At 45.9% G+C, this 22,090-nt stretch overlaps 1 protein-coding gene across 2 annotated transcripts; it reads left to right on the top strand.

The window, feature by feature from the left end:
• Positions 1-1,623: 1,623 nt before the first annotated feature.
• EIF4E2 (eukaryotic translation initiation factor 4E family member 2) lies at positions 1,624-20,160 on the top strand. 2 transcript variants are annotated; one of them, XM_063167126.1, is made up of 8 exons: positions 1,624-1,704; positions 2,442-2,556; positions 3,665-3,799; positions 6,530-6,634; positions 9,402-9,554; positions 9,642-9,778; positions 17,144-17,222; positions 19,687-20,160. In XM_063167126.1, exons 1-7 carry the CDS (start codon positions 1,685-1,687, stop codon positions 17,187-17,189), a joined length of 711 nt encoding a protein of 236 aa, XP_063023196.1. In that variant the 5' UTR covers positions 1,624-1,684; the 3' UTR covers positions 17,190-17,222; positions 19,687-20,160. The 2 variants fall into 2 exon arrangements, with proteins under 2 accessions (XP_063023196.1, XP_063023197.1); XM_063167127.1 differs by lacking the exon at positions 17,144-17,222 and having other exon boundaries at positions 1,663-1,704.
• The last annotated feature ends 1,930 nt before the right edge of the window (positions 20,161-22,090 follow it).

Here is a 22,090-nt window from a genome sequence, read left to right as displayed (position 1 = left end):
GCCTGTATATGCAATTTATTGTATTAGCAGAGTACTTTAAATCTGTGTCCAACCTGATGTAAGTGGTCTTCCCAATAGATAAGACCTATGTGGCTTTGGGGGAAGAGGTCTTTGAGAAGATCAAGGTCCAAGTTCAGGGGTTTTGATCAGTGTGAAGCCTTCATTTCAGTGGGGTTTAGTGGTGTTCTTTTTTAAGTTTGATAACTGTAATTACTGCATCCTCTGGTGCTCTAAAATCAATCTTTAGGAGTGCCTAATAATTTCTAAATAAGCTATTAAGTAGAAGATAACAGAGCATGACCCTGTTTCTCACCTCATAATAATTACTTGGCACTTGCATTGGGCAATTTCAAGAGAGTGATTGATATCTGGGCAATTTAAGCCATTAGTTTTTGACTCTATGTAAAGGATCTTTGTATGAGTAGGTCTCCATAGGGTTTGTGTAACACATTATTTTTTAAATATTGTGGTAAACTGCTGGTCTTCAGAGCACACAGATCCCATTTAGGAATCCCTTTTGTTACCAACCAGGAAATCCTTTATGAGTTTTTGAACGACTTCTGCTACTATTTATTTCTAAATAATCCTCCATGTCTTCTAAGGTTATGAACACAGGTTTGAGCCCATAAGGCAACAGGATGGGAGGGCCTGTGGAAAGGATATTTGGCCGAGGACTTGGAGGGCAGGCCCTTTCCCTGTTCTGCCATTCTCCTGGGATTTCTGGGATATTGCTGAGACACCCATTGCCTTTGCTTTCCAATAGTAAGGCAGGAATACCAGCATTACATTACTGTGCTTTTCAAGGAGGAATACACTCACACACTATAGGACAGGGGATATGTAGTGCCTTATATATGCTGAATACCATTTTTTCATGTTCCTGATTGACAGGCTGATGAGAGATATTAGTTGTTTAGCATAAGTAAGTTTTAAGTAGACTGAGTTACACCAAGTTATAATATTGTGTGATTTAATATGGGGTTTTTGCTTTGCTTGCTTAACATGAGTACCTGGATTACATAGGCAACGATTTTTTTTACTCTTTCCACATCACAAATTGATAGAGAAACAGAAACTATGGCACTCAGAACTCTATTTACTAACTCTGCCAGATAGCAGAAATTACTGGTCAGAGATTTGCAAAGTACTGTGAAAAGACTGCGCTCATGGAGTAATGTGGGAACAGACTCACGAAATGCAAGGAGATGCTGAAGGAAGGACTATAGCCCTTATCCTCTATGAAGTGTCCATTACCACTTCAGGAGCTTGCAGGTTCTTTACTGGGACATTTTTCCCATTTTCTGTACATGAAGAAATGAGCGATGGGGAGGGCGTCGAGCTGGGGTTCCCTGTCGCCACAGGAAGCAAGGTGGGAAGATCCTTTGAAGAGTAACTGCGTTCTCAAACTGTATTTACGAGCGCAAAATTAATTGTCAGAATAATTTGTAACTCTCCGGCTCGCTCCCGGCGCCAGCCGCGCCCCGCCCAAGATGGCGGCGTTGCCCTGAGGGCTCTCCCGGCAGCGCGTTCCCTTCCCCGCCCGCCGTGCGCTCTGTTACGGCTCCGGGGGGAAACGCGGGAGGGTATGGCGGAGCCGCCGGAAGCGGCGGAAGAGTTCCGCGAGCGGACTCAGCAGGGCGGAAGTCGCTGAGGCGAACGGGGGTGGCGGCGGCAGCGAGCGACGATGAACAACAAATTCGACGCGTGAGTGTCACCCCCGAGCCCCCCGGCCGGGCCCCGCTGCGGGGCCTGCACGGCCCCGAGCCCCGCTGGCGCCTCCCGCCGTTGCCCCGGCGCCGGGCGGGCCAGACGCGATGAGTCACGGGCTACGCACAGCCCCGTCCCTGCCGCCGGGGCCCGGCCCGGCCCCGAGGGGACGCGGCACCGGGAGGTGTGGGCGGTGGGTCGGTGGCAGGCCCGCACCGGGGAGTCGCAGGCCGCCCCGTAGCCACGCTTGTCTCTCGCCTTTTCCGGCCCTCGGCAGGGAATGGGGCGGGCGGAGAGACCTGTGGGGTGCTGGCTGGTGGCGCGGTGTCTGCTCGCCCCAGTCGCTGCCTCTGCAGTGCTGGGGGGCGTTGGGAGCGGGGCGGGCAAGAGTCAGCAGAGGTGCGGTGACAGGGCTTCGTGCGGGCCCCCTGAATAGCAGGGAACCCCAACAGGTAACTGGGGTTTCCTGTGGCAGATCGGTATCCAGCACAAACTACTTGAGTTTGTTCCAAAAAGCTGTTTCGTTGTTCACTTCGGCTTAAAAGTGCTTGTCCAAGATGCCTGTGATGGGCATGAAAGCAGAAGTAGTTTTTACTGTGTGGGTTGTCAAGTGTAGATGTCCAAACTGTGGTGGTCCTTGTACCATGGAAGAGCTTTGGAACAGAGAACTACCTGGGCTTGGTATGAACCTTCTCAGCTGTGTGATGGCTTTCTTTGTTATTTTTCTTTACCAGATTGAAAGATGATGATAGTGGAGACCATGACCAGAATGAGGAAAATAACACACAGAAAGACAGTGAGAAGGAAAAGAATGATCGTGAGAAACCACAGAGTACTACCAAGAGGAAGGTATGGTGCTGCCATCTCACTCCTCTGCCAGGGCATGGTGTGGAGTGCTGGGAGTCAATCCTCAGTTCAGGGATAATGAAAATAGATCTTGGAGGGCTGTGGTCTCAGTGCATTGTTACTGCTGCAGTGAAGACAGAGGGACTGGGCTTGATTTCAGAAATTTGATGGCACTTTTGGAGGTCTCTCATCCAAGGGGTGAATGCTCCCTTCACTAACATAGCTGGTGCCCTGCCAGGCTTTGGAGTGGAAATGAGAAATAAGGTTTTATTTTCATCCAAAAACAAATTTGGAGGAGGACATGGGGAAAGGACTCCTGTCTGACAGGACAGCAGTGGCTTGAAGGTGCTTTGGCAGGCAGTGTTTGTGACACTGTTGAAATAACTTTTAAGATGTGTCCCTGTGTGTAATGCAGCCTGGTGAAGAAGGCATAAGACATGTATCTCCCCTGGTTTGGGTTTTTTTCATCTTGTTTAGGAAACAATCCTTGTTTCGGATGCCTCCTGTGCTCTGTCTGAAGTAATGCAACCCTTGTAAACTTGCCATAGTCAAGAGGAAAGCAGCGATTTAAGCCCTGGTAACTCCTGTAACAACATCAATAATACAAGAAAAGGGCTTTGATTGGGGTTTTCTCTGTAAGTTTTGACTGCTGGTTAATGAGCTCTCATTGGCCTCTTTTGTGCTCATTAGGAGTATTTTCAATCAGAAACCAGTGTTTTGGAAATTCCAAAATGATCACTGCCCACTGCTGGTGATGGGCTCTGCCAAAGCTGACATAACAAGTTCTTAGATTAATCTTCCCAGAGCACTGGGGTGTTGGTTGCTTAAGGCAGTTGGTGTCACCAAAGAGTTTTAATTGCATTTGAATCATGATTCATTATAAGTGTGGTTTGTCCTTCCCAGAGGAGGAAAGTATCTCTTTATTTTTTTCCTTAATTTGAAAAAGTTAAAGGTCTCACATTTCCCTTTTTAGTTGGTCTTTTTTTTTTTCCCTTTGAGACAGGCACAGGACTAAGATAATTCAGTTTGAATGGTTGCTTTTCTATGCTGTAAATGCAATTTTGCCCTTTTGGAGGAGCATGCTGGGGTGACCAGGGCTCTGTGTTTGCAGGCTGTGGTGCCGGGGCCGGCCGAGCACCCCTTGCAGTACAATTACACCTTCTGGTACTCGCGGCGCACGCCCGGGCGGCCCACCAGCTCGCAGAGCTACGAGCAGAACATCAAACAGATCGGCACCTTCGCCTCCGTGAGTACCTGCTGGCCCCTGCTGTGGGAAAACAGGCCAAAATCAGGGGAAATTCGGGGGGCTAGGAAGAAAGTTAGGCTTAGTAGGCCCTGGGAAATGTTAGGCCTTGAGTTTGCTAGATCGTGTGAAAGTCCACCTGTGTAGTCAGTATATGATAATTGTTAGGTGTGATTAGATATAATTATTGTTTAAAGAATCATGAGAGACTGTGTTAGGGGTTTGAGGGGGATCATGAGAAATCCGTGCTTGGATGAAATCAATGTATACAACAGAACAATGTTTAATATTTAATATGTAAGTTATATAATGATAGAATATAAAACATGTTCGGCTCAAAACCGTGTCGGGGTCAGATTTGGGTCTGTGTACCCCTGACACCCAGAGCTCTTCAATAAAAGCACCTGCAAATAATAATTTTGTGATTATGTGCTCCTGGACACTTAACACTGTCCCTCACACAACCTGCTCCTCCTGGCCTGCTCCCTGTGTGCTGCCTCTGTCCTGGTGGCAGTGAGTGATTTGCAAGGCAAATGAGCTCTTGAATTTCAGCAAGAGATGTGTCTTTAGCACTTTTCCTCTGCCCTGTGCTAGACCTATGTGCATGGTACTAGTTGGTATAGTAATAGTAAAAAAAAAAGAGCAGCCATGTAGTTAATTTATGGCTGGAGCAAGAGAAGGAACAGCTTTTCTGTTCCTTTTCTGTGTTGTCCCTCACACACTTCTCTCCACCCATATTCCCAGCACAAACACTGTGTTTGGAATCTGGTATGCTGTATTTGCCAACAGCTGGTGGCCTGTTGTCTGTCTCTAAGTGATGAACAAGGTGCAGTTTGATGTTGCAGTCAAGTTCATTGGAAGGCAAATTGCTCTTCCTTTCTCCTTCCACTCTGTGGTTGCTTGTTCCTGGAATAAACTTGAGCGTGTCCTGAACAGGCTGTGTTGGGTTTTGCATGGTGCTGGCAGAGTAAACCTGCCCTCAAGAGCCCAAGATGTGTAAGCAAAATGAGTCCCCATTACTGTTCTACAGGCCAGGAAGTCTGTTGGCTGTTTTCTTCCTATTTCTTCCAAGTCTGGTGTTTGCCCAGTTTTTTCAGGGTCTCTTATAAATTTTGCCCACCAGTACATATATAGTCTGTAATATGATGATTTATAAAAACAGCCCTTTATTCCTTCTGGAGCATGCATAAAAATATGCCTATCTGAGAGCTGGGTTGTGTTACTGTATGCACACAGGATAAGGGTGGGAAGAAGAGCCTGCTGTGGGTAGTTACTGCTCCTATTAGCCTCTGTGAGCAAGTACTTTCAGGTCAGGGGATGAAAAATGTGGCTGCCCCTTGATGTTCTGGCAATAACTTTTCAGTCTGATAAATCAGTGTAGACTTAGCATTGATTTTTAGCTCCTTAGAGGAAGAACATCTTGTTGAGAATTCTATTGTCTGCTCTTTGCTACGGAGAATTTGTTGCCGTGCTTGGCTACAGTTCTGTTAGGATGGAGAGAGACTAGCCAGCATATTTGATAATGTGTTTGGGACCAAATTCTGTTTAAGGAGATGGAAGAGCAAACTTCAGAAAGAATTGTCTGGCTGAGTCTGTGTTCAGATGTACTCCTGGCTTTTCAGTGGAAAGCTCTAAAAGCAGTGAAATGTGAACCACTAGAGGGCACATTCCTTCACTGTGCGAGTGTGATTTCCCCACGGATGTTTGGACGTGCCTGACAAAAATAGATTGCTTCTGACCCCTCCTCAGGCTTGATTCATAATTTTATTGGCTATAAAAGCAAATTCCAGCTTGGATGGCAGAGGTCACAGATTGGAGTGGAATTCCAAGTGCTGACCAAGTCGTTAAGGTCTCTGATAAAGTGCTTGGGGTGATGTCTGCCCCCTCCAGCTGCACTGCTGGTCTGCTTAATAGCTATTGTCTTACTGAGTAGAGTCTTCTTAAAATATGGAAATTCCACTTCCACTGCCTTGTTTGGTTTTAAAGATCCATCCTCTCTCAAATCCTTTCTTACCCAGAGATTCTCAAAAGATAAATATGCTACTTTTAAGAACTATAAAAAATAAATCCCTTGCCTTACAATCAGATTGTCTCAAGCAGACACAGGGGTGCCAGAATGGAACTGGTCGAAATGAAATGGTCCAAGTGTACCATGGCAGACTGTAAAAGGAAGTAACAGATATTTAAATAAAAACTCTGAATAGTGCCTTCTGATCTTAAACTAGCACTAGAATGTATATTTTGTCTTAAAATCTGCATACAGTAAAATTAAATTTAAAATAAAAGTCTTATTTGAAGGCTTCTGCAGTTTCCATGGTCACAGAGAGCAGTGGTTATGCAGGGCAAAGAGGTTGGCTGTAGCTGATGCCTTTGACACATACCCAGTGATTGAAAGTTTGGGCAGTAGGAGTTAAAAGAGAAGTTTGGAACTGTTGTCCAGAGTTGCTGTTACCTTAGCACAGATTTCTTCAGACAAACACTGAGTGACTTTAGAGGCACCCACTGAATGTTTCAGGTGGTCACCTGGTAATGGAGCCAGTCAGAAACAGGCACCAGGCTCTGACACTACTGTTGCCTTTTGTGTTGCCTAATCAACACCCTGGTGACAGGGAGTAGAGCAGAAAAGGGGAAGGTGGCTCTGGAGATTTGGTGTAAAAATGGCAGCCTGTTTCTACAGAAATCCTGACTGTGACCAGTTTGAGCAGCCTCACTGTGTGGTTGGTGTTGTTGCAGGTGGAACAGTTCTGGCGGTTTTACAGTCACATGGTACGTCCTGGGGACCTGACAGGGCACAGTGACTTCCATCTTTTCAAAGAGGGCATCAAACCCATGTGGGAGGTGAGTTGGAGCTCTCATTTCTGCCTTGATATTTTCCCACAATATTTTGGAAGGAACCTTCTACAGTAGAGGAACTCTTGTCATTAAGTGGCACTCCGTTAGATTTTCCCTGTAAGCTTGTCCTCAGAACTCTGTCCATGGAACCTGGCAGTCCTGCTGCCAGAGAGGGAAGATGGGGAAGTTGCTGCTGCACCCCCACAGAGGTTGCTGAACTGCCATTGCCAATGGAGGGGTACCCCATAGCTGCCTCCAGTGACAGTAGTGCAGGGCTTTCCTCTAGAAGGACTGGATCTCTCCAACAAAGCTTGTAAAAACCAACCCTTCTTTTTCAGTCAAGGAGGTGCATATGGTTTAAAGCCTGCACACAAAGCTGGAGATGGAGAAACAACTTTGCCTTTTATTTACTATTTGCTTTTTTTGTTTGTTTTGGTTTGGTTCTGTTGTTTTGGTTTGGTTTTGTTCCAGGGCACTTTAGTTTGCTTCTATTTCTATCCAAATCTGTTAAAAGAAATTTTAAAAGAATGTTTGCCCAGCAAATAATTCTCCCAGTTCCTGGCCTGCTTCCAGCAATGACCAATAGCATTCACAATATGGGTATTTTATGTGTTTCTCTGAAGTACCTAATTATACTGCTTGGTCTTGAGAAATTTATATGTGACCCTCATTAGCAATTATTTTAAGCAAGGTATTTTATAGCCAGTTACTGCAAACACTATTTATATAAAATGTTTAACCCTCTTTGCACTTCTGGTGAGCAAGTTCCTCAGACAATGTGTCGACCAGAGTCCCCACGTTAATGATGCCAGAATTTCTATAAAGCATTTCCCAGTAGACATTTTAAGATGGAGATGGAGAGATTCTTTAGTATTTTTACTTCTGGCCCTACTTCCTTCTTATATTTCTAGAAGAGGACCTGAGATCTCACTTCTGGCCTTCCACTGCTGCATGCTTTGTAGGGCTTTTTTTATGCTTCTTTCTCTTCCAAACCAGTCCTTCATTACTGTCATTCTTATAGGTACATATGTGCCTGTGTGTAGCTCTGATCTTTTTCTGCATCCATCTGTGCCTTTTCTGGCAAAGTCAGAAGCACTAAGCATAATAATCCCTGGTGATTTACTGGGCTGCAGATCATTATTATTCTGGTGAAGGAAAATCAAATGCTTGACTGAACCGAAGCTTGTTTAACCTGAAAGAAAACTAACAACAATCATAAAGCACATGATACAGCATCTGCCTCCCAATCACTGCTCTCTCTCTAGCTTTGAACCTGCTTAAGCCACCTTTGAGGTATTTTTAGCAATATCACTCTCTTCTGATGCCCATTAGTCATTGTGGAAACTTTGAAGAGTTAAACCCAGCTCCCAGGCTGTGATGTTCACAACTTGGAAAACAAGGGTAGTTAAGAGAAAGCAGTTTGCTTCTCATGGGATTCTGCCACATTCCTAGAACTTAGGTTGATTTGGATGGCTCCTGTCATGCTTTGAGGTTTGTCTGGAGCTGACACCTTCCCCTTTCAGTCCAGCACATACCTGAAAAGTAAGAGTCAGGTGAATGCTGCTGTTATGCTGACACTTCCATGTTTCCTCAGGATTGCTTTGTTAGCACTTGCTGTCTCTGAGAGAGCAGACAAATGTTTCGTTTCATCCGAGCCCTAGAGAAGCTTTCAGGCTAAAATGAAATTAACTTTATTTCATTAAGATGGGTTGGGCTCCCTTGCCTGGCATCTTCAAGGTGTGTCCCAACTTGGCAGAGGGGATTGCTGGGGATTTGGAGAGGGATGTCCTGTTTTGTGCAGTCCCCTCTGAGTCATTCTTTGTTCTCTGTTTCTGTCCTAGACCTGTCTTCCCTTACCCTTCCTAACTGCCACCTCTTTGACTTGTTCCTACCTCTCTGTCTTCAGCTTTGGATGGAATTTGTTCCCCTCTGACCTTGTAAGATTTCCCAGCTACAGAGTTGTACCAGAGAATGCCACAGTGTTCTGCACAGAGGAGGAGCTGCTCTTTGACGTAGCTGTGCGTTCTGGGGAGCAGGGGAGGCTGGAGCAGTTTCCAGCTCTTTGTCAGCTTCAAGATACAGAATCACAATATTGAGGTGACAGACTGGGTGCTTAGCATTAATTTTTTCTTTTACTTTCTCCTCTTATTTTGGTTATTTCCCTGGGTCACCACAGTCTGGAACAAACATTCAGGTGTATGATGTGTGATAATGTCAGGGAACGGGGTGATCCTTTCTATGTTAGCAAAACTTGTGAGCCCATTCTTGGAAATGTGGAAGGAAAATGTCTATCAAATTTTTCCTTGCTTTTAAAGTACTCTTTTGCAAACTCTTTACTGGCCTTCCATGCTCTATGATGTGGGGGTTCTCCTGTTTTACAGGGATCTTGTTTTACAGCAGAACTACATAGACAGGGGATTAGACAAATGGTGACTCTGTCTCAAGTTTAGGAGTAGTCTTAAAGTCCTTGCCTCTGGATCTGTTTGTGCAAATTGGTAGGCTGGTTTTAGTCTTTGCTAGTGGGATCAAAACACAAGAACTCAAGTCATCAGGGCATAGAACTTGGTCTGGAAGGCTGAGGGCCATTGTTTCAAGTACTTAGTATTCAAAGTAAGTGGTTTTCCTCTGTCTCTGCTTATATGGGGGAGAAGTGAAATAAAATGCTTTTGCTTAAAAACACCTTCCTTGCCCCACCTAATCAATATCTGCTGTCTTTTGGGTAGCAGAAAAATAGCTAGGAGAAAACAAATCAATTTATTTCCCCTCTTCCTAGGATGATGCCAACAAAAATGGTGGTAAATGGATTATCCGTCTGCGGAAGGGCTTAGCATCGCGGTGCTGGGAGAATCTTATTCTGGCCATGTTGGGAGAGCAGTTCATGGTGGGAGAAGAAATCTGTGGGGCTGTCGTCTCTGTCCGATTCCAGGTGAGTGCTTTTGAGAACCGTGCTTCCATGTGGCGAGGCTGCAGAAAGTGCCCTGTGCTCACCCCTCCCTCCCATGCTGTTCCACAGGAGGACATCATCTCCATATGGAACAAGACAGCCAGCGACCAGGCCACGACAGCCCGGATACGCGACACGTTACGAAGAGTGCTCAACCTACCTCCCAACACCATCATGGAATACAAAACCCACACCGACAGCATCAAGTACGTGTGCTGGCCAGGGGGGTGCTGCGGGGTGCATGTGTGCTCCAGCAGCTCGCAGCACGGCACGGGCCTTGGCAGAAGTGCTTGTGTGCGTTAGGGCTGCTCCTGCAAACTGAAGTGCAAACAGCAGCGCTTGTTGCCGGCGCGCTTTGAAAGCCAGATGTGGGTGTTTGGTTCCATGAGCAAAACCTTTTTTTTTTTAAATGTGTGATCCAGGGTTGTTTTAACAATCCACCCAGCCTGTCACTCGGGTGATGGGCAGCCCAGGGTGGGACTGTGGCTCGATGTATTCAAAGACAAGATTGCAGTGGGGGCAGTTGAATAATTTGAATAAATAGAGATTCTGGGGAATAAAGTGCGGAAGCTAACAGGGATTTATAGTGCCATTAGACTTATAAATGGTCTTGGGAAAGTGCTGTGTGAATTTACAGTGCTGTACAAATGATTTCTAATCATAATAAACGTCATATATTAAGTCTTCCAGGCCCTGGTGACAGAGGCTCTTTAACAAGACTAGAAGATCATGGTACACAGAGAGCACAGCTGTATTTTTAAATAAATGTATTATAGCTTACCATATCAGGCCATTCAGGGTGACTTTTATTTCCCACAAAGTGAGGAAAAATTGCATATATAGATATTATTTAGAGCTGAGTAATATGTTTTTCTTTTGTTCTTGAGTGTACTGTAAACTAATAGATCATAACTGATTAAACTATAAACTGATTAGGTGATATTGGTTAAATTAATACTTGAAAAGGTGCACACAGAAAAAAAAGTGAAATGAGTAAGACACTGGTGGGGCAGAGAGCTTTCTAATCTTGCTTGTAATGAAGGTGCAAGTATCTTTCATAACTTTCTTTTATCATGCTGGCTTGTTCCACATAATCATGCTGTCATCAGTCTGCTGTCAGACAGTGATGGGATCCATCCTGGTTCTAGCAGACAGCTGGCTTCCAATTTTGAGTGTGGGTCACTAGTAAGTATACAGAAATCTCATTGAAACTGCCTGTAAGCATTTAGTGTTCCATGTGGCCCTCCCTCCTGTGTGCTTGGGAAAGAGAAGAGAAGAGAAAGAGATTTTTTTTCTGTGATTTTGCCACTAACGTTTCTCGTGCTCCTTTTGCCAGGAGAGGGCACTATGGACTCTCTGTCCATGCAGGGAAATAGCAATGTGCTCGTGTGGACACACAGCCGAGTATTTTACTCCTGTTCAGCAGCAGCAGCAGACTGCAGGCTGTGGTGATGTGGCTTTGTGGTGAGAGCAGGGAGGTGTTTGACTTTTCTCAGTCTCTGTAGTAAAAGCTGTGTGTGGAGCCAGCAGTCCTAAGCTGTGGTGGTGGTTCATGTAGCAAGTGTAAAATGGGAGTGGCGTGGCCTTTCCCTTGTGAGCTATCACCACCAGCACTTCCTAGCACAGAGAATGCTTCTATAGCAGTGTTTGTTTTTGCTCTGGCAGGTGTAAGGCCTTGAGTGATGGTGCAGCCAGTAGTACACCAGTGTAACATGCTGTGCTTCCTGCCCTCTCTTCCTGCATAGCATCCGAGTTTCATTTTGTGCTGCTGACGTGTGGTGCAAAATGAGCTTGTCTGAGAATAACAGGTGTTGGAGGTATCAAGTTTAGTAGCTCAGATTACAGCTGGGAGCAATTCTTAAGTAGAGGCCAACTGGCTTGTCTCCCACTCATTCTTCTGTGGGTAGGAGGGTTAGTAGGAATTGCTTTGATGATGTCCCAGTCAGGTAGGTTTAAGCAATTAACCTTCTGCCATGTAGGGCATCATGAAGGTCCCTTTTTTCCCATTGCCTAGCTAAAGCTGCAGCAGTCTGATTGCAATGCTCTCCAGCATCTCCTTCCAAAGGCACTGGTGTAAATTCAGAGCAGAAGGGCTGTCAGTGGAGTTTCTGTGTAGTGAAGCACAGACCAGCTTCTTGTGCCTCTCTTGCCTGGTACCAGCAGGCAGCAAGGGGCAGCAGCTGCAGAGAGGTGGTGGTGACTGCTTTGTGACAGAGAAGAGCAGGACAGCCCCAGCCTTCAGCCTGACTCTGCTTGGATAAGCTTCATATCATTAAGGTTCTCTCATTAATAAAGAATCTCTTGTGTAACTAGTTCTATCCTCCATGAAGTCTGGCTCCTTTTCCTCACCCATCTATCAAGTCCTGTTGAAATACTGTCCGTCATGAATAAACTCCACTTATGCTGCACATGTACCATGTGATTTATGACTGGGGAGGGCTTTCTAGCCAGCACTCTATATTCACACTCTGGCTGTGTTTCATGAAAAGCTCTAATGGAAGAGCTGTGCTCTAGGCTTTGTCAGGGCTGCCTTTTGAGGGGGGCTCGTGGCATTTTTCATTTGTATGGGCTGCATCTCTCCACTAGAGCTCTGCTCATGTGCAGGGTTTGATTGGCATTGATTGTGCTTCAGGGAAGGGAGCATGCTTAGCAAGAAAAGAACAGGCATTTCTTAAAACCTTGCCTTTTAGGTAGTGAATTGACCTGGATTAGCTTTTGACACACTGTAAATGAATGCTTCTGTAGAAATTGCTAGCATGCCTCTCACTGTGGAACCTGAGCCCTGTGTTTCAGGTTTTGTATATTCCTTTTGTGATGATGCATTTCATATTAAATCATTTCTAGACACCATTTTTCATGAGTTGTCAGCGAGGCTGCAGCCCCCTTTGTTTCAGAAAGTGGTGGTGCTGCCAAGCTGCATCTGAAAAGTACCTGTTGCATCACAGCTATTCCAGGGAGCTGTTCTGCATTCTGTCCTTCCCGCTCTCAGTGCTGGGGCTTGTGCATTTAGCTAGATAAGCAGATCTTTCATTGCAATTTTCCTGTGTTTGTCCTTTCTCTTGCTCGTGATATTGACGAGCTGCCTAAATCCCAGCAAGTTGAAGGGTCAGCCTAGTCTGTATGAATTTCCAATCTTGCTAGGAAAGCTAGAACAATCTCTTAGACTCTGCTAAATTCCTGGGGATTTATAGTACCTTAGGCGTTACAGTGCTGAGCACCTGAAGAGAGCATATGTGACATTTTGTGGGCTACCTTGTTTCAGTAGCTGGAGAGAAATTGCTTTTCTTTGTTCCCTCAGAGGTGCACTGAGAGAGGAGCACTCAGATGCAGTGAACCACTTAATAGGTTCAGTTCATCAGTGTTGTTAACCTTGGAGGTGACAAGGTCCAGAAGTGACAGTGACTTATGGACAGTGGTACTTCCTGTGGCTTGGAATTAAGGGCAAAATACCCAACCTCTTTTGCTGCCGTAGCAGATGCACTTTTTTTGAAAGCAGAATGTTGCCAACCACAGTCTGGCCATGTCTCTGCAAAGCCACTGAAAATATTCAGGTATCTGCAGTTGGGAGAGGGGTGGAGGGAAAGTGATCACTTCACATTTGACTTTGAGCATTGCAGCATGAAGTTCCTGGCTGCCTTGCCCTGTCTGAGATTATCAGCTTTTCTTTTCTGCACTGATAACTGTGGTCAGTGACCATCTCCTTTCGTGAGAGCTCTCACCCACAACACTGTCCAGGAATCCCAGGCAAATTCAGCAACACTGCTTCCAGTGCCAGGAAGGGCCAGAGCAGTGACCATCAGCAGGTTACCACTGAGCAGGCTGGTGTGGAAATGTTTTTGTTGCTGTGTGACATTACAGATTGTCCTGTCAGCTCTAAAGCAAGGCTGCTTTTTCTGGAAACAAATCTTTGCTTATTCCTAAGTGCCTGCTGCAGTGAGAGCTGAGCAGGGTATAAAACTATCCTTTCCTTTCAAAGTCACCAGTGATAACTAATGGGATGGCTCGAGTAAATGAGAAGAACAGTTGATCTTAATAGAGCTGGCACTGGGTTCATTTCACTGCAGGCAGCTGGAGGAAATGGCCTCAGACTATATTGTAGGTAGGAAAGAAGAGGATATCCTATGGAGGGAATAATGCACTATAAGAAGACTGCAGGGGTGAGGTTCTCAGGACAAAAAGAGAGGAATGGCAAAAAAATGAGTAATTAAGCTGAGAAATCACTGTGGAAGTGACAGGCGTTGCACAAGAAGATCAGTGTTTACGAGACAAGTAAGCTGCTGGTAGGGTGCTTGTGAGGTCTCCCTTGTCACAGCAGAGTTCAGCTAATCCTGTAACTGTTGTGGTTTTAAAACACTGATTTCCCTTTGCTTGCTAATTTCCAAAACCTTAGGAGAACTCCTCAGTGCTGCTGTTCTACTTGTGTCACCTGTGTCTTTGACTGTGTCCTAAATGGACTGGGCAGGGTTAACCTTGCCTAAAGAGAAATGGTGTGCAAAGGGGACCCTCACACATTGTCTGATGCCTGTCAGGGGAAGGCAGAGTGCCTTGGATCTTGCCAGCTCTAGAACTGCATTGTTTCACCTTCTTCCATTCAGGTCTGAGAGCAGGAATAAAATCTAGAGGAGAGCAGTGAGGTTCCAGATCTGATAGCTGTCCTCTTCTCCTGAGTCTCTGCAATACTGGCTTCATTCATTTAGTGCTCCATTCTCCAGTCTCAGAAATGTTTCCAGGTGCTGAAAGTCTAAGAGCACTTTCATAGACCTGGTCTTTGAATTGGTGGATTCAGTGATTCTTTCTCCATCAACATAATATGTTTTATTCAGATGTGTCCATGACTTTGTGAAAGGCTTCCTTATCTTGGTGGCCTGTCTCTTACCAAAAAAGTGCCTATAACCTATTTATTTAATGGTTGGTTTTTTTTTCAAGGAGGTCAGTTTGGTTGTGTTTATTTAATTGTGTTATATTGCCTTTGCTCCAGGTACTGCCAGGCAGGTGACAGCATTATTTCAGGCTAGAAGACTACCCTAGATGTTTTTTTCAAGCTGTTAGTCACAAAGTTCTTGTCTGGCTGTGAACAAATCCCAGGGGAATCATCCAGGAAGAGGCTGTGCTGCTCTGGACACCTGCAGAGTGTAGTGAGTGGTCAGTGTGCTGGGAAGTTCCATTGGGCTGGCAAAAGAGACAGACCTTGGTGCCCTTTGTAAGGTACCCTAAGGTACCCTAAGTGCACTCTGAGCTCTCTGGATCCTTTTTAGCTGGGGAAGGAGAAGGTAAGGAGCAAGGTTGCACAGAGAAATAATGGAGGCAAACTACTGGGACTTAACTGAGGGTGTTTACAGAAAACAGCTAGTGCTGCTTGCACAACAGTGATTTGGAAAGCCCCTTGAAGCAACTAATACCGCCCTTCCTCTTTTTAATGGAGTCTTCCTCTTTTTTTTTTCTTTTTTTTTCTTTTTTTTTTTTTTTTTTTCTTTTTGTGGAGATAGTGGCTTCTTTTCTATTTTTTTCCCTTCCAATTTACTTGCTGGGGCTAAAGGGAGCTCTGTCTGGGTCCTGACCCTGAGCAGTAGGGAAGAAGGTGGGAAGTTTCAACAGTTGTGGGTCAGGAATGAGTGTGGAAGAAGAGCACTGGCTGGCTTTGTTTAGCCTGCCAACATTTCCATTTCCCATCTGTTCAATGGGAATAATCTAAGTGTTGGGGATCAATTCACTGAGTATCTGATCGCTGTGCAGACAGTATGGCAATAAGGTACTAAAAATGTCTATACATAAAAATAACCTCTTAGACTCTCTGGCACTCTGCCTTTGGCATGTCACAGGTCATAAAGATTCTGCCAGATGAAATTAACTGGCAGCCTTGTTCAGTATGGAATGAGAGCAGTTTGCTCTCCTAGTGTAGTTTAGGTATATTAGGGCAGACACATCCTAGTGGATTTTTTCAGTCAAGTCAGCAGATAGTTGGAGTCATTAGTACTATAATACATATGAGGGTCTTGAATTAAAAATTTTTGGCTGGAAGAGTTTTTTCTCTCTGGGAGGACAGAGATGAAGGACTCTGCATGATGTTATTGGGATGTTGGAACAAGGAACTCCTTCGTGTGAAAGGGGTAATAGATTATCAATCATGTTGACAAGTAATCTGTCCTTGTGTTTCTTCTGCTGAGAAGTTACAAGTTTGGGAGAACCATGGGAGAGGAAAGAGAGATGTGATTGTGCATGATGGGAATGTGGTAGAGATACAAGGAAGGTTGGAGGGAAGACATGAAGGTGGAGACTCTTTGACAAATCTGGAAATGTGCGAAGATTACCAGCAACTAAGAGAGCTTCAGATTCAGAGTTTCTCTTCTCCCTAACTTTCTTCTGAAGTTAGGCTGTTGAACTCCAAGATCTTTGTGTTTATTTGGGTTATGACTGCCTGGGAAAGAGCATGTGACACCTGGGCTGCTTTTGCAAATTCCATTTGGGAGCTTGACTCTGAGGCTCAGATAAGAGCCACATTGGTGGTCCAGTTGTGGCACAGGTGCTGACTAATACAGGGTTTCCATTTCTGGACTCTACTATTGTGTTGCAGTGGCCTGATGAGGCAACACACAAAGCAAAATGTGAAGTAGCTGAGAAGTACCAGCAGAAAAATCGAGAGGGTGGTCTGAGTTTATGATTGACCTGGGTTCTCTTTAAGGTCCCTCCAGCTCAATGGGACTCTGTGGCTTCAGAAAATGGCTTGGCATGTGCTGTAGGCATCAGTACTGTTTTGCTGGCACAGAGAACTCTGAGGTTCTTTGATGTCTCTGATCCTAGAAGATAATAACCATGCTCACATTAACCTCAGCATGTTTTCCCTGAGAGGGTTTTCAGTATGCTGCCTTCATAAAACCGACAGCAATTTTTCAGTCTGCTGCCTTCATCCGTCAGGAACGTTCTCCACCAGGGAATGCAGTGTTGGACCTGTCCTTCTAACTTATCTAAAAACATTTTCATTTCAGAAAGTTGTGATGTTTTTACTGAGTCGTCATTAATAACACAGGTTTACAATGGGAAATGAGACTTCCTAATAACAATTGGATTCTGCTGCCTTATTAAAGAATTTCGTAAGAACTAAGCTGTCTGGCATTGAAAGAAGCCCCTTTTGGGGGGATTACCTGCATATGCAGTATGTGGCAAAGCATGAGGCCAGTGACTGGCTGAGTTTAACCAGCCAAGGAATGTGATAATCCTCCAGAAAGACGTAACATGGGCTATTTTATGAGCAATAGGAAATGGATATTCCATTTGTGCCTAGGAAGGTCATACCTGTCTCTGGGTATTAATGTGGCTTTATCACCAGCAGCCAGTGGGAACGCTTCATGTCTGTGCAGAACGCTAAAGCTGCCTTGTGCTGTCAGATGTTTGGCTGGATTTTAAGGATGCTTCTATCCACTAGGGCTATCAGAGAATATTGCCTTGCTCTCTGAAGACAAGTGCCTTTTAAACGTTATTGAATGTTTTTGCTCTCGTTAAAAGTTAAGAAGCCTTTGATCTGAAGTGCTATTTTTTGGTTTTATTTCATTTTTTTTTTCCCTCTGGCTTGCCAGGGCCTGGGAGGAGTTTCATGGCCTGGTGAACAGCAGTGGCCGCTGATCGAACGCTCCCCCTCCCTCTGTCACACCCAGGGTAGGGCCTCATCTTTCTTCCTATGTGACTCCATGGCATACCTCTCAGCTTCCAACCTCCTTCCCATGGGCTGGCATGTTCTCTTGTCTTATGGGCCTGATGATGGGCCCATTCTGCTATTTGTTCTTTTCTAAAGGTCAAAATTACTTTAAATTTATTTTTTTGACCAGACCACCAGCATTTTCTGTTGAGGTGCTGTGTGCTATTTTGCTAGTGTGTCCTTCCTGTGTATGAGGCACTTGTATCCCAGACCTGGTCCCAGGAGGCTGAGAGGTATGTCTTCAGCTTGGGTGTGTTGCCTAGGGTTGACTGTAAGCAGGTATGGAGTGGTAAATGAATCCTAAGCATATCCAGAGGGTGGACACTGCAAGAGGCACCTGGGGCCTGACACACAGCTCTTTAACAGTGGGCTGCAACAGAATAAATTAATTGGTCAATAAAAGCTTGTTCAGGAAGGACACCCAGTAGCTACTGTAGGTAGAAATAATAATGTTGTGACTAATGAGACAACCACTCTACTGCTGGTAGTCAGCCAAGATATGCAGAGAAGATACCAAGGTGAGCCCAGGGCTGCTGGGAGCCTCACAGCTCAGATTGTTTTTCCCTGCAGTGCCCAATCCCTGACAGCAGGCCCTTAAGAAAGGCCAGCAAGAGACCTGGCCATGAGAGTTGGGTTGATTGTAGCCAAGTGGGATCACTGGATTGCTGACTGCCAGAGCAGACGAATCTGCTGGGAGGAAGCATTTACATTGCTCAGTTCCCATAACTGGGCAGTGGAATGTAGCTGCTCCAAAACAGCTGAGCTCTAAGGAGCTGCTGGGGATCCCAAAACCTCCCTCAACAGCATTGGGTGAGCAGTGTTATCACACCTTCCTCTGAAGTCATGGGTGAAAATAATAACCTCTCTCTCCTCACAGGTTTGTTTTTTTGTGAGGATCAGTGTTTACAAAATACTACGCAGGCACTTGGTAGTGTTGTTATTGTTAGATGACATTCACGTGTCCTTCTGGAAGAGGAAACCAGCTCACTTAATGATTCACCAGGCTCTGAAGGGTACAGGAAAACAGTGGCAGAGTTCATTTAGCTCTCAGCTGTATTGGGTGGCCTCTGCTGAGCACGGATGAGCAGAGGGCCTAGGGCACCCCAGCAGAGGCAGAAGGAGGGAAAAAATAGAGAAAAAACTGTCCACTAAAGAGCTACCTAAAGTGTCCTGTCTTCCTTGGGTAGATGGCACAGGTTAAAGTCCAGTATGGGATAGAAAGCCAAACCATTGTTGCAAATTAACCAGAATCCAGTTAATGAATCCTGAATCACGTTCCCAAATGCAGCCCAGCCTGCTTTTCTGGCTAGTGCAAAGGTGAATCCCAGTCTTCTGCAGCATGGTTTTTGCTGTCAGGTCATAGCAGAGTAACTTTTTAAACTCTGAAAAGTGGTTTTTACTTCCTTCTGTTCTTCCAGTTCTCCATCCCACCTCCTGGAGGTGTTCCAGCCTGTGCTGGTACTGCTGCCATGCAGCTGCTGGCAGCACACAGTGATAGCTCACGGGTTTGAGTGGAATTTCACAGTCCTGCACAGCACCTTGCTGCTGAAGTTGCTGCCTTTGCTCTTCAGCTATTTGATGTGATATGTCCTGAGGCATCCCTAAATGTTTTGGCTTGGGCAACTTACAGCCCTGTCCTTGTTCATGGGAAGAGCTGCCAAACTTATCCTCTCGAAGTAATTGTAATCTCCTTTTCTCAACACACTGCCTATTAATGTGGGAGTGTGCTTTTCCTGTTGCTGCTGCTCACAGGCTGGCAGTAAGCAATAACAGATTTCTGTAACCTGCCCCATCTTCAGTTGCTTCAGTGCCATGAGACTGCACTGAGGGAGGTTGTAGCCCAGCACTCCTTCCTTGGTCAATAAGCCCCTGTGGCTGTACTCTGAGTGAGCAGAAGCTGCTGAAGAAACTCGTCTATTTAAACTTGAGGAAAACACCCTTTTCAGATTAGATACTTTTAAGGTAGGAGAGATCAGAGAGCTGAACTTGTTGACAGTGTGACTAAATAGGAGGGACCGAGGCAGGGGGAGGTTGGTCTGATAGTGTATTTGTGTTCCAAGCAGAATCCCCGAGATAAATGTTTGCTAAGGAAGAGACCTTGCAAGTTGTTTAAACAGCAGAATCCATCAGGGAAGTTTCCACATTTCCATTCTATCATTTGCTCACAGGAGATGACAATTTTTTCTTCTCACTGAGTGGGGATGAACCAGGATCTCCCTCTGTTCCAAGGGTTCTGGAGTGACAGCTGAGTTGTGTGAGAAGTCTGTAGTTAGGAAGATCTGCATGGGAGATTTAGCAAGTGTTGATTTTGAGTGATGTACTGGGATGGCAACACTGGTGGCTGTAGTGGGGACAATGAGGCGGTGCTGTGATCTGAAGGAATGCACATCTTTAACCACTTTTTTCCTTCCCTCTGTTTTCCAGGGATAATTCAAGCTTTCGAAACACAAAAATCACATTGTGAGAACAAGAGTTGGCACTAAGCTCCTCTCTCCGTGTTGAAAGCACTGAGAGTGGCCTCCGACCTCTGAAGGGACTCATGGGCCACTCTCGCACTCCTCCCTGGGGGAAGGATCCACCTGAAGCCCTCCAGCAGCAGCGGTGACAATAGAGGCCGGTTTTGTCTTACACAAACTTTTTTTTAGCAGCGGGGCGGGAGGCAGCCTTTCAATTAGCGGCGGGCCCTCGGGGCCGCATCTTGCAGCACTTTCCTGTCTTTCTCTACATGGCACGCAGGATCTCTGGGATTCTGCCCCAACATCAGAGCCTTTTGCTGAGGGATACCAGTATTATAAATCTCTCTGCAGCTGGGAGGAGCATCCCAGTTGAGAGTCAGCCCTGTGGTTTTCAAATGCCCCTTTTCAGTTCTGCCAATAAATTATTGGGTCTCTTTGTTTCTTTCAGTCTCTCATTTTTTTTGGCTTTGTCTGAAATTCAGTGTGGTGGTATTTCTCTAGGCTGCTTGCTTTATCTTTGCCTCTTCTTTATGCTCCCAGGTTAGCAGTGCCTTGTACCCACCCCTTTTTGTTATGGGGAGGAATTTGAGCTTCCCTTAAACCAGGACAAAGACTTGTTTGGTGTTAGTTGCCTTCATTCTGTCTGTCTCAATAGAGAATTCAGGGCCAAGCCTGCTTCTTGTGTGCACTGGGGTTTTTAAGTCCCTGGCCACCTGGGAAACTGGGCCCCCAGTGGGTTTAGCAGAAGAGGGCGATGGCCCAGCCTGCTGCTCAGAGCTGCGTGACAGCTGTGACCAGAAGAGGGGCTGGGAGTGACCCCCTGTCCTCCGGGGTGAGCCTCAAATGATGGGCTGCTGCCTGGAAAGCCAGCATGGCTGCAATTTGGATGCCACGGAAACAATAGGAGCTAATTATTTCCTCTGATTCTGCTTGACTACAACACTAATTGTACTCATTAACAGCTCCAGCCTTTTCTCTTTTTCCTTGGGGAATCTCACAATTGCCTTTCATTTTTAATGGAGCCTTTGCCTTGGGCCCAGGAGGGGAGGCTGTGGCCAGTGATGGGGCACATCTCCTGCCCCGTGTGCTCTGTGCAGTCCCCCAGGAGAAGGGGCTGCTTGGGCCAATCTGCTCATGACTGCAGAACCAGCAGCCCATGTCTGGGACAATTACCAGCCTTGGAGCCTGGGAGACATTCAGCCTCATGACTCCAATTGCAAATTCCTTGTCTTACTATTGAAGTCTAGATTGAAAGCAGCCAAGACTGGCAGAGAAAAGAGTTTGAAATATTCAGTCTTCTAAAGAGTTTGTGTTCTTCGTTCAGTGTCAGGCTGTCTCTAGGGACATTCCTTGCACTGACAGCAATGACTAAGTGCTCCCCATGGTCAGGCAGTTAGCACCTGGCTGGGCAGGGAGCAGGGCTGTTCCCCAAGCTCTAGTGGCATCCCTCTCTGTGTTTCTTGAGCCCATGGTCCTGTTCCTGCTTTTGGCACTTGTCACCAGCTCTCAACCAAATGCTCTTTTCCAGACACAGTTTGTTTTCCCTGCTGCGGGCAGGTACTACTATGGCTGCTACTTAAGATTCCTTTTAAATACAACTCTCCCCTGCTGCTCTCCAGTATTTGTTAGGGGGGATTTAGCGGTAATTGCATTTTGGCAATCTAAGCAAAAATAGCCTTACAAGGCAGGGCTGAAATATTAGCTGCAGGTTCCTTTTATTCTCAGCACATTTAGCTTTTTGCAGATGACATCACTTAGCGCTTTATCCTGTTGTTGTGCCCAGCTGTGCGTCATGTCCACCTCTGTTATTTCATGTTCTCGCCCACTTCTCGCCTCTGATGCCCCTTGTCTAAGCTGGTGCTGATGAGTGCAGGCTTGCTATTAAATCTGAAAATGCTGTGGTCCTGCTGTGCTCACCCTCAAATGCGCTTTGTGAGTGAGCTGTGGAAGAGCCCTTCCCAGGGAGGCTGTTCCTCTCCTCCCACTGCCCCCGTGGTTGAGATTTAGAGGAACTCAGCAGAGGTTCCTCTTGCTCAGCCTTGAAGAGAGTGAGCTGGCTGGGTGTGGAGTTGTCCTCTTTAAGGCTACTTTTCCTGAAGTCAGGAAAAAAGCAGTGGTTGATCAGTGCCAAGCCTGGGGCTTCCGTGGCCTGGAGGGGGATGAAGCCAGACTGGTTTTTGAGCTGGACGTTTGGTTTGTGGTCCTCTGCGTCCTACTAATGAGAATAGTGAAAACATCGGTATGAGGTTGTTTGGGAAGGGAAGGAGCTTCTGTTGAGCTCTAGAAAAAGGTTTCAGATCCTCTTCATTCGGGAAGGAAGCCTCTAGCCATGGGAGCACCAAATCTGCAGTGAGTCAAGACCTCTCCTGTTT

Source organism: Melospiza melodia, chromosome 12, assembly GCF_035770615.1.
Source record: "Melospiza melodia melodia isolate bMelMel2 chromosome 12, bMelMel2.pri, whole genome shotgun sequence".
In the NCBI taxonomy this organism is placed as follows: Eukaryota; Metazoa; Chordata; class Aves; order Passeriformes; family Passerellidae; genus Melospiza; species Melospiza melodia.
Note: the sequence above shows the minus strand (reverse complement) of the source record. Positions and strands in the feature narration are given on the sequence as shown.